Source organism: Neofelis nebulosa, chromosome 12 (assembly GCF_028018385.1).
Source record: "Neofelis nebulosa isolate mNeoNeb1 chromosome 12, mNeoNeb1.pri, whole genome shotgun sequence".
Classification (NCBI taxonomy): Eukaryota; Metazoa; Chordata; class Mammalia; order Carnivora; family Felidae; genus Neofelis; species Neofelis nebulosa.
The window spans coordinates 37645466-37664481 of NC_080793.1; the positions used below are offsets into that span (position 1 = coordinate 37645466).

The 19016-nt window shown below is 41.1% G+C and overlaps 2 protein-coding genes and 1 long non-coding RNA gene across 11 annotated transcripts in view; 1 reads left to right on the forward strand and 2 right to left on the reverse strand.

Annotated features, from left to right (window-relative positions):
- LOC131491722 (phospholipid-transporting ATPase FetA-like) overlaps positions 1-14810 on the reverse strand; it is a 100299-nt gene extending 85489 nt beyond the window's left edge. For both annotated transcript variants that reach the window (XM_058695005.1, XM_058695004.1), the window contains exons 1-2: positions 14762-14810; positions 7582-7625 (exon numbers count right to left, since the gene is read on the reverse strand). In XM_058695005.1, the coding sequence (XP_058550988.1) occupies positions 7582-7609 (28 nt within the window). In that variant the 5' untranslated portion in view covers positions 7610-7625; positions 14762-14810. The remainder of the gene's footprint in view (positions 1-7581; positions 7626-14761) is intronic.
- A 463-nt stretch (positions 14811-15273) lies between these two features.
- On the forward strand, positions 15274-16321 carry LOC131491729 (uncharacterized). The gene is made up of 2 exons (XR_009251624.1): positions 15274-15704; positions 15781-16321. It is a non-coding gene; the product is annotated as an uncharacterized LOC131491729 (long non-coding RNA).
- A 4-nt stretch (positions 16322-16325) lies between these two features.
- Positions 16326-19016, reverse strand: part of UNC13B (unc-13 homolog B) — a 237437-nt gene continuing 234746 nt past the window's right edge. For all 8 annotated transcript variants that reach the window (XM_058694990.1, XM_058694991.1, XM_058694997.1 and 5 more), the window contains 3 exons: positions 18335-18427; positions 17996-18155; positions 16326-17831 (listed from right to left, as the gene is read on the reverse strand). In XM_058694990.1, the coding sequence (XP_058550973.1) occupies positions 17546-17831; positions 17996-18155; positions 18335-18427 (539 nt within the window). In that variant the 3' untranslated portion in view covers positions 16326-17545. The remainder of the gene's footprint in view (positions 17832-17995; positions 18156-18334; positions 18428-19016) is intronic.

Sequence of the window (19016 nt, forward strand, 5' to 3'; positions counted from 1 at the left end):
CTGGGATTCTTAGGAGGTGGAATTTCAGGAGTCCCTTGAATAAAGGGAGATACCTGTATACTTTCTGAGGTCAAAAACCCATAACTTACGGGGTTTTAAAATTTTTTTAACGTTTATTTATTTTTAAGAGAGAGAGAGACAGAGCGTGAGAGCGAGGAAGGGGCAGAGAGAGAGGGAGACAGAATCTGAAGCAGGCTCCAGGCTCTGAGCTGTCAGCACAGAGCCTGATGTGGGGCTAGAACTCACAAACTGTGAGATCATGACCTGAGCCAGAGTCGGATGCTTAACCAGCAGCCACCCAGGCGCCACGACTTTTAAATTTTTTTAACGTTTATTTATCTTTGAGAGACAGAGAGAGACAGAGCAAGAGCAGGGGAGGGGCAGAGAAAGAGGGAGACATAGAATCTGAAGCAGGCTCCAGGCTCTGAACTGTCAGCACAGAGCCCGATGCAAGGCTCGAACCCAGGGACCACGAGATCATGACCTAAGCCGAAGTTGGGGGCTTAACTGAGCCACCCAGGTGCTCCCATGACTTATGTTGTTTTAACACACCACCAAGCCTAGCATATACATGTAGTATTGTAAACCTGGAATTCTTCGATTTAATATTTGTATAACTTTCATGAGCAACTGTGAAAGCTCATAACACCTTGAAAATCACTATAGGGGGATTTCACTGAAGCATAAATCTAAATTGGATGCTCTGTGTGGTATGCAGTACTCAATAAGGTAGTGGGTGAGCCTAGCCAAATACTTAGGATTTGCATCTCAAAGATTTTTTGTCTACTTGCTATCATTTATGTAGTAATTTTCATTTAAGATCCAGAGATTACCTACCTTTTCAATTACATTTTACTTAAACTATTTATTTTTATTCAATCATTTCATTCTATTGGAGAAATTATATATTATAATGGTATCTCACAAAGTTAATGATACATGACTATCTCATTCATTAATGGACACACAAGCACACACATATTTTGGTCATGTGGCTCTGAGGAAACAGAAGAGCTTAACAAGTTCAAAGTGGGGGAAAAAGTAGCTAGGGATAAATGTTCAAGGATCAAGAAGGAAGTACAGATAGGAAGAGATGAAAGAAGGAGACTGCTGAAACTTGCTGAAGTTTAATGTAGTGAATAAAGTTATGAGAGGCTCTTAAAGTCATTTAACAAATAATCAAGTGTTATACTAAGAGCTAGGGAATGTAGAAAAGAATCAGACAATATCCCTATCACTATCTTGAAGAAATTCACTGTCCAGTAAGGGAGACATATGAATAAACAATTGCTCTATAGTGTGGTGGATAGTATGATAGAGGTAAGAGCAGGGAGTCATGGAAGCGCAAAAGAGGAGTATCTAAACTAGATTGTGAGAGCCAGGTAAAGTTTGTTGGATTAGATCCTGAGCTGAGTCTTAAAGCATAAATATAAGTTAGCTTAATGAATATGGAAGACAGAATTTTTCAGGCAGGGCTGAGTAACAACATATGAAAAGGTGTGGAGGGGCGCCTGGGTGGCTCAGTCGTTTAAGTGTCCGACTTCGGCTCAGGTCATGATCTCGCTGCCCGTGGGTTCGAGCCCCGCGTCGGGCTCTGTGCTGACAGCTCAGCGCCTGGAGCCTGTTTCAGATTCTGTGTCTCCCTCTTTCTCTGACCCTCCCCTGTTCATGCTCTCTGTCTCAAAAATAAATAAATGTTAAAAAAAAAAAATTAAAAAAAAGAAAAGAAAAGGTGTGGAGTGAAGTACATTGCAGAATGCCATTAAATACTTTAAAAAGTAAGTTAACATAATGAGACTGACGATTTTTTTAAGTTTATTTATTTATTTTGAGAGACAGTACAAGCAGGGGTGCATTAAATGGCGGAGGGGTGGGGGGGCGGAGAGAATCCCAAGCAGGCTCCACACTGTCAGTGCAGAGCTCTACGAGGGACTCGATCTTATGAACTGTGAGATCATGACCTGAGCTGAAACAGAGTCAGATGCTTAACCAACTGAACCACCCAGGTGCTCCCCAATGGGACTTTTAGATTTGGTTCCTTGAATTTGTAGATTAATTTGAAGAATGGACATGTTTTCAACATGAAAAATCTCCACCATTCATTGTATACATAGATATCAAGCACCTAAGCACCTTCTTTGTGACAGTCATTATTCTAGCACTTGGCATATTGTCCTTGTGGGCTTTACAATTTACAAGTAAAGGCAGACAATAAATAAAATAATGAATCGTTATAAATTATGCTGGAAGGTGATAAATGCTGTGGATAAAAGGGACAAAGAAGTGCAAGCAAGATAAGGGTGATGAGGACACACCTGGGTGGCTCAGTCAGTTGAGTGTCCAACTTTTTATTTTGGCTCAGGTCATGATCCCAGGGTTGTGGGATTGAGCCCTGTGTTAGGGCTCTGTGCTGGGATTCTCTCTCTCCTGCTGCCCCTCTCTTCCCCCTCTAAAAAAAATTTAAAAATTAAAAAAATATAGGGGTGCCTGGGTGACTCAGTCGGCTAAGCGTCTGACTTCGACTTACGTCATGATCCTGCAGTTCGTGAGTTCAAGCCCCATGTCGGGGTCTGTGCTGACAGCTCAGAGCCTTCAGCCTGCTTTGCATTCTGTGTCTCCCTCTCTCTGTCCCACTCATACATTCACTCACTCTCTCTCTCAGATAAATAAACATTAAAAAAAAAAAATAAGAGTGATGAGGAGTGTAAGGGTGGGAAGAGTGGTCAGTTGATCAATACAGGCTTTACACAAAAGGCAAAATTGAGCAAAAATTCGAAGTGGACAAGGGAGTCAGTCAAGGAGTCATCTGGAGGAAGAATGTTGAGGTCAGAAGGAATAACGACAACAAAGACTGTTTAAAGAACAGCAGGAAAATCGAGTAGCTGGAGTAGGAAGGTGAGGAGCAGAGTGACAGGAGAGGAGAGATCAGGGAAGGTGGGGGGCACATTATGCACTGTCTAAAAGTTTAGAACCTCAACTTTTTTTTTTAATTGAGGTAAAACTTAGTGTTATATTAGTTTCAGGTGTACAATATAATGATTCAACACTTCTATATGTTACTCAGTGTTCATCACAATAAGTGTACTTTGATACCCTTTATCTGTTTCACCCATCACCCCACACACCTCCTCTCTGGAAACCACCTGTTTATTCTCTGTATTTAAGAGTTTTGGTTTTGCTGTTGTTTGTGTAAGGACCTTGGCTTTTACTGAGTGAAATTGGGAGCCTCTGTATTTCATCCAGGAACATGCCTATGTTTTGCCATTTTTTCAGACCATCTTTTTGTCCATCAATAAAGTCTTAACGTTTTCTTCATATAGGTTTTGTGCATTTCTTTTTATGCTTAGTCTTAGATATTTCAAGATTTTGTTGTTAATATGAACAAAATCTTTCTTCCATCATATTCTCTAATTGGAAATTGCTACTGATTAATAAAACTACTAATTTTTATATACTTGTTATGTATCTGGAAGTCTCTTAATTTTCATGAAGAGGTTATCAACTTTACCCCCAGCTTAGGTGGTTATTAGTATCTGAATCTGCTCTGTGCTCTTAACACCTTCCCTATATACTGGTGCCTTAAAAATTCTTAAAATGTACTAGTCTCGGGGTATCTTTCTAAGTCTTTTGTCCCAAACCTGCTCCATTGCATCTATTAGGATGGCTGCTACTAAAAAAAAAAAAGTACTGGCAAAGATCTGGCGAAATTAGAATGGCTCGTGCACTGTTGGTGGGAATGTAAAATGGTGCAGCTGTTATAGAAACAATATGGTGAGCCCTCGAAAAATTAAAAATAGAATTACCATACTATCCAGCAATTCCACTTCTAGGTATATACCCCGCCCCCCAAAAAAAAATCAAAAGCAGGAACTTGGAGAGGTATTTGTACCTCATGTACCCATGTTCATAACAGCATTGTTCATAATAGCGAAGGAGCAGAAGCAATCCAAATGTCTGTCAGCACATGAAAGGATAAACAAAAGTGGTATATATACATACAAAGTAATATTATTCAGTCTTAAAAAGGAAGTAAGTTATGACACATGCTACAACATAGATGAACCTTTAGAACATTATGGTAAGTGAAATAAGCCAGTCATAGAAAAATACATACTATATGATTCCACTTATATGGGGCACCTAGAGTAGTCAAATTCATGGAGACAAAAAGAATGGTGATTGCCAAGGGCAAGGGGTTGGAGGAATGGGGAGTTAGTGCTTAATGGGTACAGAGTTGCAGTTTAATAAGATGAAAAGAATCTGAGACGAATGGTGGTAATCGTTGCCCAAAAGTGTGAATGGACTTAATGCCACTGAACTGTACACTTAAAAATGGTTAAGATGGTAATATTATATAAATTTTACCAATTCAAATTTTTTAATTAAAAATTTTTAAATCTGTTCCATTAATAATTTTGTGTTTCTTGTTGCTACTCTTTTATTCTGTGAATTTTTGTCCTTTGCTTTGAGCTCAACCTTCCTCACTGACCTTTGTCTCCAATGTTACCTTTGTCTGGGCCTGGAACTCCTTGAGTCCCTCAACATTCACCTTTGTCCAGATTACGTTCCCTTTATTTGGGAGCTCTTGTTAGCCTACTCTTTTTTTTTTTTTTTTTTTAAGCCAATCTTCCTCCTAAGACCCCCAAGTTTGGGCCAATCTCACTTCCAAAGAAAGATCTGAGAAATAAAGCACACAAGGGGCACCTAGGTGGCTCAGTCAGTTAAGCGTCCAACACTTGATTTCAGCTCAGGTCATGATCTCATGATTTATGGGATCGAGTCCTGTGTCAGGGTCTGCACTGACAGCACACAGCCTCCTTGGGATTCTCTCTCCCTCTCTGCCCTTCCCCCACTTGCATGCTCTCTCTCAAAAATAAAACAAAATAAAAAAAGTAAAGAAATAAAACACACATTTCTAGAATATACGCTATCTGTATTCCAGGTATAACTATGAACTTAATGCTGTTTAATATAAATCAAGAAATGAGATTTATGGAGAATTGCTTGAAGGATACATAGTTTATCCACTGCCTGGAATCAGTTCGCTTGTGTTTTTTTTTTTTGTTTTTTTTGTTTTTTTTTTTAGTAACCTATATACCCAACGTGGGGCTTGAACTCACAACCCTGAGATCAAGAGTCACATGCTTTAGTGATTGAGCCAGCCAGGGACTTGTTTTCTAAGCCAAGCCTCCATAGATGAGCTCTAGAAACTTTGTGAACCATGTGAAATTGTCTGTAAAAACCTGTGCATTTTTTATGAGAGGTCCCAAGATTTTAAAAGTTTTCAGTATGTTCTATTATCCACTCTCCCCCCAAAATAAGAATCTATATAGTCTAAAATTTGTTATTCCTTGGATTGCGACAGATAGTCAAAGCCTTTCCTCAACTGAAATGTTCTGCCCCAAGTTCAGAATGGCTTTTACCGAACGATGCTTTGGCACTATGCCAACTGCCTACATGGAAAGACATTAAAAAGAAACAGCCTCAGTTCTAAAAAATGTGTTTAGGGAATTACCAAAGATGGGCACAGATCGGCCTGCATATCTCAAGATCTTAACCAGATAATAGGTCTGTATAGGCAGAAAAATGCTGATGGTATCATGAGACAAGAACAGATTATGAACAAAGCCAAGGAGAATGAAATTCTTTAGGTAAGAACTGAGTCAAATCTATTAGCAGCACTAAAGGTTCTTCCTTCAGGGGTGCCTGAGTGGCTCAGTCTGTTGAATGTCCAATTCTTGATTTGGGCTCATGATCCCAGGGTCATGGGATCGAGTCCCATCTTGGGCTCTGCGCTTAGTGTGGAATCTGTTTAAGATTATCTCTTTCCCCCTCTGCCCCTCTCCGCTGCTTGTGTTCTCTAAAATTAAAAAAAAAAAAAAAAAAAAAAAAAAAAGGAGTAGGGTGTCTGGCTGGCTCAGTCGGTTAAGTCCAACTTCAGCTCAGGTCATCATTTCACGGTTCATGAGTTTGGGCCCCACATCGGGCTCTGTGCTGATAGCTCAGATCCTGGAGCCTGCTTTCGATTCTGTGTCTCCCTCTCTCTCTGCCCCTCCCTGACTCATGCTCTGTCTCTGACTCTCAAAAATAAATAAGCATAAAAAAAAATAAAGTTTCTCCCTTCATAAACATAAGTATGGAACTTGGAGAGCCACTAATGCAGATACTAATGAATCTTTAGATAAACGCATGTAACATTTTACATATACATTAAGTATACATAATTTAAAGAAAGGTTCAAACCACAAAACATTATGTGAAATTTGTAACAACTCTCCCTTCCCAATTTCAGAAAATTCTCTTTTATGTAGCTCTCACTTTCCTTGATTTAGCTAAAATCCATCTACCCATTGTTCAAAGCTCAGGTTTTTTGTTTTCAAAAAATATTTTATTTATTTTTTTTAAAGGCTCCACACCCAAGAGTTGCATTCTGTATCAACTGAGCCAGCTAGGCACTCCAACAGCTTTTAAAATTATGACAATAAATGTAATTCAAATAGAATTGCTTTTGTTTCACTGAACTGAAAACCACCCCCTCGCTTCCTCAAACACACACACACACACACACACTCACTCACTCACAGCTCTTTTACTGTTTTTATAATTCTCCAAAAGCATATCCACAAAGAACTATGACAAAGTTTTCCTTTTGTTGGAGGCAACCCTCCCATATAGCCAAAAGTCATTTGGTTGGAATTATGTAGAGAGTTTGGTTCCAGACCAAAGTCTAAGCATTCTCCAAAATAGCACCAATAGAAATTGACTAATATTAATGAGGCAAACTGTGATACTTAGGATGCAAAGTATATGGTCTGGGATTGGAGAAATGAGTTAAGTTAGAGCTCTATAGAAAGAGAAAGAAATTCAACAAGACCCTTTTGATTGTCTTATCTTAAACTCACTTGGTAAATGAAGGATGTCGAGAGGAGTGTTCAAATCATGATTCATCTTACTATAATATCCATAATTACAATGAAATCAATGAGCCCATTGAAAGTCTCTGTTGGACTACTCCTATTTCTCCCTAGAAAGTTCACAGATGAGAAACATGCTCTCACCTTTACTTTTTGCTAAAGACATTTTATACCATGGCTATCACAGCAGACCTTTGGCTTTCTGTTTAAACACCTTCAAAATTAAATCACTAACCTGTCTGCCTCAAGTCTTTAGGTAGAGTATTCCTGTCACTGCCCCTCTAAAAAAAACAAACAAAACAAACAAACAAAAAAAACCACTCAAACATTACTCTCTATGTAAATTAATGTGAATTACTATCCTCTGTGGTTATAACCAAAGACTTTCTGGAATAACCTCAAGTTCAATTCTGTATTTTTTTCTTCCCACCTTTGCAGCAAAATTTTTTTTCAAAAGCCAGGTCAGAGGGAAGTCAAATCTGAGTCCTCCCCTAATAGGTTTCTTGGGAGATCCAAAATTGTAAGGAGCTTCTTGGTGGGCTTCAGTTCAATCCTTTAAACACTACTCTGAGAGCATAAGTGATCAATTTCTTGGCTTTGTGGATAGAACACTGTATGGTATAGTACTAAGCAAATATCAGTTCTGATGTTGAAGCTGAGCACTTACCTGAAATAAAAGGTTTTATGTATTTCATTTCAGAGAACCACCACCTAAGGATAAAACAAAAGCTCCTGATTAGTCCAGGCCCTGCTGATATAATATTTACTATTTATCAAAATTTACCATGTCCTGGTCGCTTCACTCTGTGCTTTACATAGATCACCTTAATTTTCACTAAAATCTGGGCCTAGAAAAAGGGTATTACTCTTTCCTACAGATGAAAAACCTGAGGCCTAAGATAAAGTGGCTTGCTTAGGGTCAATACAATCAGACAGCGGTAGAATCACAGTGGTAGAGATTTGAATCCTTGTTTGCCAGACTGCTCTTGACCACAATTCTGTATCATCTCTCTTGTACACTTGGCACATGAAGAAACAATTGTCAAGTGCATTTCTAGGACAGTAACTGAGAACTGTGGTTATGGTTCAGAAGCATAAAGTCTTAAATGCCCACATGCTTCTCTTTCATAGATCTGGCACTGAGCTCAGGAGGAAATCCACTATTATACTATGTCCCCACATTTCAGCATCCCTTATTTCTTTATTTTTGACTCAGAACCTCCTACAGCAATCTTCCCCACAAGCATGGTCCATGAACCAAATGTTTCAAAAACATGAAAAGTCTCTGAAAAAACAAGACACCTGGCCCCCACTCTGGATGTACTGACTCAGAATCTTTCAGTATCTCAGAGGAGTGACAACAAGAAACTCAGGAGGTCCTTTTGCCTATAAAATTTTAGACTATTCATTGCCTTGCAGCAAAACAGCTAGCATAAATGAAAGGAGGTAAATTGAAAGCTAGCTTCAGTAATAATCAGTCTGACATTGGGTCAGATTGGTATTAAGAAAAAGATAGGACAGAGATCTTGTGAGAAGGCATAGAGTCACAACATTGTTTTGAAGCTGGAAGAGATCTTGGAAATTGTCTAGTCTAATGTTTTTAACAGTGTTCCATGGAGCCTTAGGAGTTCTAAAATGGGATATTTTAGCTTCTGCAGAAGCTCCACTGGTAACCTGGAATTTTGTGTAAGATCATATCTTAATAATGGTTTTGCTGATTTAAACAAACAAAACAAACCTTGGTTGTAAACGAGGAGTTAAAAAAAATTTTTTGAGGTCCAGCTTTCATCCCAAATCAATTAGATCAAACTTATGCTAGTTAATAACGGGCATCAGCATTTTCCAATACCAGGTGAATTCAGTGTAGCCAAAGTTAGGAACCACTGTACAAATCTGCTCTGTGCTTCCTCACTTGAAATAAAACAAAACTAAGACCCAAAGAATTTAAAGGAGGTTTGGATTGAAACCAGAATCTCTTGACTTCTAGCTCAATATACTGTGTTGTACTCTCCACAATCCAGAATAAACCAATTATTCCTCTAAGACAGAGAGTACAAAAATCAAGATTATTACGTAACCTCACATTTACAGAGTTCTTTGGACTTTAAAGAGTACTTTATGTTCTCTTTTTAGATTCTTATAAAGATACTGTGAATTAGATAGGGCAAAACTGTAACTGTTTTAGACATGAGGAAATCAGAAGTCAATTAAGTTAACTCACAGTGGCTTAGAAGTAAGGCCAACATTAAATTCTTTATCTTCTAATTTTGGATTAAGTAAATCTAATTTAGCAAGTGTTTGAGTGCCTCATATGTGTTAGTTAAACATGGCCTAAGATGCAAAAATAAGACATTATCCATGCCCTCAATTAGTGTACAAACTTCTTAGAAAAAACAGAGATAACTAAAATACTGTGCTTTCTGGCTTATCCCTTGGACTAGCAGAAGCTGAAAACACTCCTTGATTGGCCTTGATAATGAAGTCCAATTCTCTTCAAATTCAGTCTGTGGCTTCTAATTTCTTTCTGGCTATGGAAACTAATTTTAGGGAACTCAAGGGATTTGTACATAGCTATTGCACCTGTAGGCAAGGCCACGGAGCTGAAAAATGTTTTGATGGGGGAGAGAAGATGGGTGCAATTTCAGTGAGGTTCATTTCATAATGTCTGAAGCCAAGGATATGATTCAGCAAAAGACTGGTATATTCCAAAACAAAGGACTGGATGGATAAGAAAGAGTATTCACATAAATAATTATTTCCTTTTCCACAGCATTTTAATAACTAGACAGCTTACAATTTATGTTGAAGATAAGTACTATACACCAAAGGGGAAAATAACATGTAAGAAAGAGTATTTCTATCGGTAATTCAGAGTGGTGGAGAAGGTCACAGATGGACAGGAATGTTCAGACAATTTTTGCATGAGGAATTCATCAGACATTGCAAAATGTTGCCATCCATATTTTACTACATAAAAGATAATGAAAGAGCCAGGAAACCATGTTTTATTTATGAACTGAAACAAGTTGGCCAAGAATGGTCTATCACAGTTATTCTCAAACTTCAACTTGCATCAGAATTACCTGGAAGGCTGACTCTCATAAACTTCTGATTCAGCAGGTCTGTGGTAGGGCCCAGTGATTTACATTTCTTACAAAGTCAGGTGATGGTGATGCCATGGGTTCAGGTCTCACCATTTGAGAACTGCTGGTTTATCATAAAGTCCACAATATACTAGATACACACAGGTGTGCACACTTGCTTGTTGCAAATTATGACAATTTAGTTAATTCTCTACTATTGACTTTGTAAATTATACTCTCCCCATCAACCTAATGGCCAACAGTAAGACTAAATCAGGACGAAGTTACAGCTAGTCACTTAAGAAGACCATCTATTTAAGAGCACAAATGAATAAGTTTATGAAATACATGTTTGGGTACACAAAAGTGAGGTACATCTAACAACTAGGAAATGACATTGCCCTTTAAAAGCCTTTACTTATCTTGAAGCAGACATGAGTTTTGCTTCTTCTGCTTAAGAGAACACTCTTTGGACCTCTCTATACCTTATATGTTACCCAAGATTCCATCCTCATTTTTTTTCTCACTACTCTTCCTGAGTTTTCTTAACTACCCCCCAGCTTTATTTATATCAATGGTTAATGACTTTGTTCAGCTTAAGAAATTCCTTTGAGAATATGATTAATGCTACAGACTTTCTTCATAAAACTAAATGTACACACCTATATACATTTTACATCAAATTCAAGACATTCAGAGATTTTTCACTCAAGTCCAAAGGCCCCAGGTTAAGAATTCCCTATCTGTATGATCTGTAATGATTCAAACATCTATAATCTTCAGCCTTATTTTTTATCCTGAGTTTCAGTATTACATATCCAAATATCTACTTAACATCTGTTTTTGGATGTCACACAAATGTCTCAAAATCTATAGGTACTGGGGCGCCTGGGTGTCTCAGTTGGTTAAGCGTCTGACTTTGGCTCAGGTCAAGATCCCACAATTCATGGGTTCAAGCCCTGTGTCAGGCTCTGTGCTGACAGCTCAGAGCCCGAAGCCTGCTTGGATTGTGTGTCTCCCTCCCCTCTCTGCCCCTCCCCACTCATGATCTGTCTCTCTCAAAAATAAACAAACATTAAAAAACCTTTTTTAAAAACCTATAGGTACTGAGGAATGACTGCTTAATATGGATGGTGTTTCCTTTTTGGGTGATGAAAAAGCTCTGGAATAATTAGTGATGGTTGCACAACATTGTGAATATACTTAATTTCACTGAATTGTGGTTATATTTTTATATGGTTATAGTAAGTTTCACTTGTGTATTTTACCACAATTAAAAAATCTACACTCACAAAACTGAAATCATCTCTATTCCCCATCTCTCACACCCAAAATCTGTGTGTTCTCTTGTATTTCCTTTGAACATCAGTTACTAATCATTTACCTAGTGGCCCAAGCCAGATGAGAGTCATCTTGACAGTGCTCTCTTTCACTCTTCCATTTGTAATTAATCATGAAGTTCTGCATATTCTCTCATTAAGATTTAAATTGAGACAGTCACCTACTTCCTCTATTCCCAAAGCTTCTAGCTAAGTTCACCATTAACCTCAGAGACTCCAGTTTTCCATCTTCCCACCCTCCAATCCTCACAATCACCCCCAGGACAAAGGCATTACTATCCCCATTTCACAGCTAAGGAGACTAAGCCTTAGCGTGTACTTGCAATTTGAACTTAGGTAAAAGTTTCTGGGAAAGAGTCCACAGTAGTGACTTTTCCTTCCCTAGATCCCTTGTATGCTGGTTATTCTATGTGTTGTGTCTCCTCCCACCCAACTCCCTCTGCCCTGTTCTGGGAAGCTGACCTCTATGGACTACATCACCCGGACTACCTTGTCCCTGAGCTCCTAGCTGAGTTTTGCCAATGGAAGGTACTAGCTGGAGACCTGAGGGAAGGAAGAGAGAGAAAGATTATTTTATTTCTTTACTTCCTTTCTGCTTATTGCAGCTGCTTAGTCCTTATGGCCATAGCTCTTGTCAGGCAGTTCCTCTTCCAGATTGTAGCTGTAGGTGGGCTCTGGTAACAAGACTCCCTTCCCCTTTCCTTTCAGGCCTAGGAGTCCTACTGACTTGCCACTGTTGGTGTGTTCCACCATTCCTTTCTAGTTTCTGTTAATACTGACCATACTTCTATAAATAGCCCTTTGGTTAAACTCTCTTCAGTTAAACTTTTTTGAATGCACCAGTTGTTTTTCTGCAAGGATTTTGACTGATAAAGTAGGAAAACAATGAATGATATGTTCCTGTACTTTCATTCAACTTCTAGTATCTATAATAGAGTCTCCTTCCTTTCCTGTGATCCAAAGTTTTCCATCCTTCTGGGACTACCTGGTCTTCCAAGAAATCTCTCTAAATACTGTAACCTACAGAACAATACTGTCATTACCACTATTGTGCCGAATCTAGTATGACATTAGTACTCTATTGTCCTCTAATTCTATGATTGATAAGTTTTGTCAGTCTGACCATCCCTGCAAGGCAATAAGCTCCTTAGGTGTAGGGAACTTCAGCAATTAGAATCTCTAATGACAAACATGTTTTAGGGGGAAGGAACCTTAGAGGTTACCCTAACTTCCTTATTTTATAGATTGGAGGTTCAGGTTTACACAGCTATGAAATAGTGGCAAACTGAAGTCCATAATCTAGATTCTTTCTATTGCTTCATCATGCTGTGATACTACACTGGGTACTTAGTGGACACTCAATATGCTGGTGACTCACTCCTAAATGCATTGTTTTTGTTTGTTCAATGCTAGGCCCTGTGCCTAGATAACTATCTGGCACACAGTATGCGCTTGGCAAATATTTGCTCATTTGAACCTGCAATGAAAGACTAATTCCTTGCAGGTTAATCATATAAACTTGCTCATATAAACTCAGAGAATCATTTATAATAATCCCTTATACACCTGGAGAAAATGTGTAGTTTTCAACGTGCTTTCACATTTAAATGAGCCCATTTGCTCCAAGGTAGACATAGCAGAAATTATTAGTCTATTTTAACAGATACAGGAAACAGAGTCTCTGAGGAGTTAAAAATCAAGGTCCCTTTACTTGTATGTAGCAGAGCTGAGACCAGTATTCATGTTTTTTGACTCTCCAATACCATTTTGACTATTCCATGTTGCTTCTTCGGGTTTGCTTTCACATCTAGGTATAGCAGGTTCATTCAGGAAATTCATCTAAATATTCACAATGAATAGGTAGATCATACACTTGTGCTCAAATGATTTTGTCCCTTTAAAAATCCACTGTTAAAGGTATTTCTACTTCTGATTAGGTACAGTCTGCAGAATATCACCATTCTTGATTATTACAAGGCCTGTTATTTCTCTCAGAGAGGAAGGTTACCATCTGTTGTGTTCTAGAACAAGGGATACAACACTTTTGAGACATCACTTCCTGTATAGACCAGAGCCAGGTGCTTTTATAAGTAGGTGTTGGAAAAGAAACAAACAACCTCTTGTCCTTGGCATGACCTCACTGGAGAGGGGTTGACACAGTGGCTTTCTTCAAGATCAAATGCCAGAGAGGTACCTATAAATATTTTTATTGCATCCTCTCACCAAAAACACTTTGGTATAGAGTTCACCTGGGTTTTAGCTACTAGGATGATTTCTGATCCTAATCAAAGCATTGCAGAAACCAAAGACAACCTATAGATACATTATCTTCTTTGGATTTCAGTTTCCATTAAGAGCTCAAAGTATTGGCTCAGAAAAGGACCTAAACCAAAGTCCTACATCAGGGGTCACAAACTCAAATGCCTACCAGATGCCAGGCAAATAAAGCAAAGCCTACTGTAAGAAAACAAGGAGTAATGGAGTCTGTAATAAACTACAGTAAATTAACACTTGCTTCTCAACTCCAACCACAAGTTGCTTTGAGGGGAGTGTGAGCTAAGAGTCAACAGATCTTTTTTTTTTTTTTTTTTTTCATTTTTAAAACTGGAAATCCGCATTTTTTAAAGTGTGAAGTTTGGTTTTAAAAAGCTACTAATTCAGGGGCGCCTGGGTGGCTCAGTCAGTTAAGCGTCCGACTTTGGCTCAGGTCATGATCTCAGGGTCCATGAGTTCGCGCCCCCGTCGGGCTCTGTGCTGACAGCCTGGAGCCTACTTCAGATTCTGTGTCTCCCTCTCTCTTTGACCCTCCCCCGTTCATGCTCTGTCTCTGTCTCAAAAATAAACAAACATTAAAAAAAAAAAAAAAAGCTACTAATTCAAACTTATAAGCCTGTTGCAAGCCTTGGGTAGCCAGCTAGAGTTTGACTTTTCTTTATGAATAGGTCTCCTGTGTCATATAAAAGAATTATAGCAAAGGTGTCACTTTCAAGTCAAATGTGGGGTAAGATTTATGCCTCTCCGTGAATGCGTATAGTGTTGGGAGAAGTGGACAAACTCCATGAGTTAATAGGAAAGTGCCCTAGATAGGGATTTGGGGATCTATTTCATAAGGTAACTGAATAAATGTGTCCCACTTTGGGAAGTATTTGGTGGGGGATAAAGATCCCCTTTGCTAGGCCATCTGGGTAAATATATCTTCTCTGGAATGTCTTGGAAACCCTAAGTATACTCAAGTACGAGAAGGGAGCAATAAGCTTGAAGAGTATCGGGAGAACAGTTTACAAGAGGAAGATGGACAGGTATAACTGCGCGAAGTACAGAGCTGTACGAATGTCGGTAGTATGTGGGTACAATCTCTTCTGTGTTGGGAGGGAGAAGGCAATAACCTCTCCTACGGCGCCACCTTCGGGCGCTTCTTGCTCACCATTGCTGCGCCGCCGTCAACTCCAGCAGCCTCCATCTTAACGCTTTCTGCGCAGGCGCCCTAGAGCCCCAGGGTCCAGCCTAGAGCAGAGCCCCGCCCCTGCCCACACCCCTCTCCTCTGGAGCCAGCCAACCGCCCCTCCCCACCAGTGTTTCTCGAAGGGGTCCTGGAGTAGTTGGCTTGTCTTTAAGTACTCGAGTGCCCTCTGTGCAGGCTGCTGGGCAACAGAAAAGAAATACTCAGAGCCTGCCTTTGGGCAGATCACAGTCTTATGAGGGAAGACAGACAAATTGTAACTAATTAAAGTGTTGTGTGAAGGGGTTCAGGTTGGTTGGGTCCTAAAAGCTGCTAGGAAGTATCAAACCCTAGAAGACAGTGGAAAAGGCTGCAGGCCATTCTAGCAAGGAGGAACTCAATGTGCAAAGAAAGGCACAGAGAGGTAGAGGAGTGCACAGTGTGGTGAGGGTGAGGAGGGGTGGAGGAGGGGGAGGGGGAAACCGCAGGGACTTGCGGTTTAGAATAGCTACAGGATGGTGGGGGGTGTCTGCACTGTCTTGGAGGGTCTTAGAATTTCAGCCTGAAGGCTGTGATAGATAACAACTGAACAGCTTTAACAGGAGAGACTTACCAGAGTAGGTGAAGAGGGCAGGGGCAGCATGGAGGCAGGTGATAATCACAGTAATCCAGACAAGAGGAACTAAAAGCCACTACTCCACTTGTGGTACTGGGAAATGAGGTGAGACTGGATTCAACAGGCAAGTTTGAGGCAGAAATGATAGAGGGCAACTGGTTTGGGGGAAAGAGAAGGAGGAAGTTTAAAAATGACTGGGGAACTGAACTGCAAGGGTTTATTTAGCAAGCAAATGGAAGTGAGCTGGAAGACTGGAGTTCATCTGTCCTGTGCTCCCATTCAGCCCCCACCCCACAAGGGCTGAGAGACTAGGTGAGCGCTTTTCTTGCATAAGCTTCTGATTTCCAGACCAGGAGATCTCACTTATACCTTGTTTCCTCCCATATAGGAGACTTCTACTCCAGCTTTTCTTCTGGAATTTTCCCAAATGAAAGGCCAATGTGCACTCCTAGGCCTACTCCTCTGTCCTGTACTGGCAGACCCAGCCCTCTACCAATCTCCAGAGGCACACATCTCCCCAGAAGACCCTTACCTTGTCTTCACAACATGGACTAGTTTTCACTAGCGTATGTCATCTGCTACTCTTCTGGACCTTTTGCAGGGAGCTGATGCCCTGAATCCCATGACTCTGTTAACTGGATTGGTGGTCTCAGGTCCAGGCCAAGATGCTAGCCCATTACCTGCTTTACTGCGTGGTGCTTATCCAAAACTCCTTTAGGTCCCACCACTTGTGGGATGGTGAGGAGGGAGAAGGCAGCGAAGGGCCAGGGATACAAAATCTACCATTATACAGGATAGTCATTTCTACAGTTTTCCACACTTTAGCAGAATTACCAGACCCCAAAGGCTGCTATAAGATAATTTATTACACACTAGCCAAAAATGTCCTGTAACAATGGCACATATAATAATTAACAACAGCAAAGATGCTTAGTTTCTTGTTTCATGTAACGGCCAGCACAGCTATGGATAACACAGAGTCCTCAGGAGGTCCAGGAGGCTGCTACCAAGGGTATCCAAGAACCGTGTCACATCTCTGATGAAGGGTCTGAGAAGTCCATATGATCTCCTGAAAGAGTTCATCTCTGACCTCCCAGGAAATGTTGAAGCCCCCTCCATCCAGCCTGTACAGAGGAATCATAGTCCAAGTTCCCTCTGTAGGGTTGAACATCTGTGAGGGGAACAGCATCTGATCTAGATGAAAGGGAGTGAGGTCAAAGACTAGATTCTTTCTGCAAAGGGGAGGACAAACAGAAGGCAGTGGCCATAGGTGAAGAGGACTCTTTCTAGACTGGTTTCTACAATTTTTGGCTTTGTTCAGGGCCTACCCAAGAAGAAAATACAGCCCTCTCTCCTGGATCCTTCAACTATGCCTCAGGTACATACACAAAGGAATAGCCACTCATGTCTTGAAACATCACTGCTCCCTTTCCTATAGGAGTGAGGGAGGGGGACTCGGGCAGGTAGCCTGTGGTGCTTGGGTTCCAAAGAATATTCCTGCTCAGGGCTCTGAAGTTATCATGTGAACCTCATTCTACTCATGACATATAATTTGGAGAAAAGGATTAGCACAGGTCATTTCTAGAAGTTATCTTGTTCAGTTTCAAAGCCTTGTTTTCACATAACAGGTGGATCCTGGTTTTAGACTGCTTGAGGGACAGTCTAAATTCTAATTTGTATGTTCCTGCCCTGGCATACTCCAATCCAGACTATAGGGCTCAGTGACAACTGTAGGCTCAACTGACTAGCTAACCAGGCACATGCTCCAGGCTCTCTAATGGTTCAACAAGAACCGTTGTTCTTCTAATGGTTTATATGTATGGGTCTAACTGAATAAGGTGTGGCATGGAGAGGGGTAGAGATGGGATAGGGGGTGAAGGGGTTTCTACCAACAATAATGGCTGACACTCTCAGAAATGTCTGTTCTACCTCCCTATGCAGTAACCCTGACAGCCCAGCTCCTAGCACCACAGACGTGCTGGTCAGGGACTCCTGAGCCTTTCTGAGAAAATATTCTCACCACCCCAAATTTTTCCTTAAACTGAAGGAGTCAGCCTCTTGACTATGAGGACCCTAAGCTGGATATATAGTAATTCTCACTGGCCCTGATTTGTGAAACTGATGCCATCCAGTTGGCACAGGAACCTGGGTGCTCAGCTCCCCTCTTCCATGGAACGAGACTCCGATTTGAGCTTCACAAACTCCCGAGCCACTTCGTCATTGCTCCTCTGAGACAGAATCCGGAGAATAGTCATGCCTGTCTCATCCATGTGGATCTTCCGGCCCAAGGGGCACCAGCAAGCACAGCTTCCCTTGGCTGCCACATCCCTCAGAGGCATCACAGCTAGCCCCAGAACACGATCCTCCCGGGCAAAGCAGTAATCCTTCACACATATTTGCAACTCATAGGCTTCTGGCCCCTCTTCATTTCCCAGGAGGCTGTGAGCATAGGATGGGTGGAGGGAGGAGGCCAGAGCTGAAAGAGCCTTCAACTGAATTTTCCCCAGCCACCATCCAACCCATCCCTCTTCTCCCCTCTCAAGTCTTACCCCCCAGCTCACCCCCATCCCAGAATCCTGCAGGTTCCCCACCCTGTAACTCACAAGTGGAATGTCTCATTATACTTGGGAGCCCAGTTGTTGCTCTTCGACTTGGTTGTGAACTTCCTCTTCTTATCACTTTGGTGTGGGCCAACCATGGTCACTTCCACAAAGGGCCGGAACATACCTGCTGTCTGCCACTTGAGGTCATTGGCAGCCACCACTGCCCAAACAAGAGAAGCCTGTGAGGGATCCTACCAAGTGTTCCCAATTCTTCAGCCCTAGGTGGCATTCCCCTTGGAGGAAGGTAAGTTAGAGGACTGGAATAAGCAGCCCCTGCCTTCAACTGATGAGGCCACTGCATAAGAAAAGGTCTGAGACCTGTAAGTCTGTGCCACTCACCTTTCACTGTGACCTTGTGCTCCCCAGTTCCAGGATGTGTAAACAAATCCACCTGAATAGAGATTTCTCCCACAGGATCATCCACACCAGACCCTGAAGGACAGATAGACAGTTGACCCCTCATTGGAGAACTCTAAGACATCAGGCCTAATTATCCCAGGTGAAACTGAGGAGTTAGGAAGCCCACTTTACACCCTAGAGCATGAAGCAATCATCTAAAATAGCCATGGGGAAGTAAGCAATGGGAGAAGGGAAAGGAAGGGGATAAAGAATGAGGCTGTGTATTAAAGTACATTAGGCTAACAACATTTTAGGTGTAAGGTCTTCCAAAAATGCACAAGGAATCTGTCAGTTTCCCCAAACCTCTCCTATCTCCTAGGATGAAGAATTTTTCATTGAAAGGTACTGGAGGACAGTACTGCCACCCTCTATCTTTGTCTGGGAACTAAGTCCACCCTGTGGTGTCTCAATGGAACAATGTGGGTCCCTTCAAGCCAAAAGCAGCACCCTCCCACCTACCTTCAGAATCCTGAAGGTCACTGCTTGGGAGGCTGTCTTGCTCAGACTCTGTCCTACTCAAAACCTGGACCCCTCTACAAGCAACTTCCCAGGCCCAATCTCTAGCCAGTCTGTAGGCTCCCCTAAGCAGACATCTCACCAGAAATAAAACTTCTGCACCCCA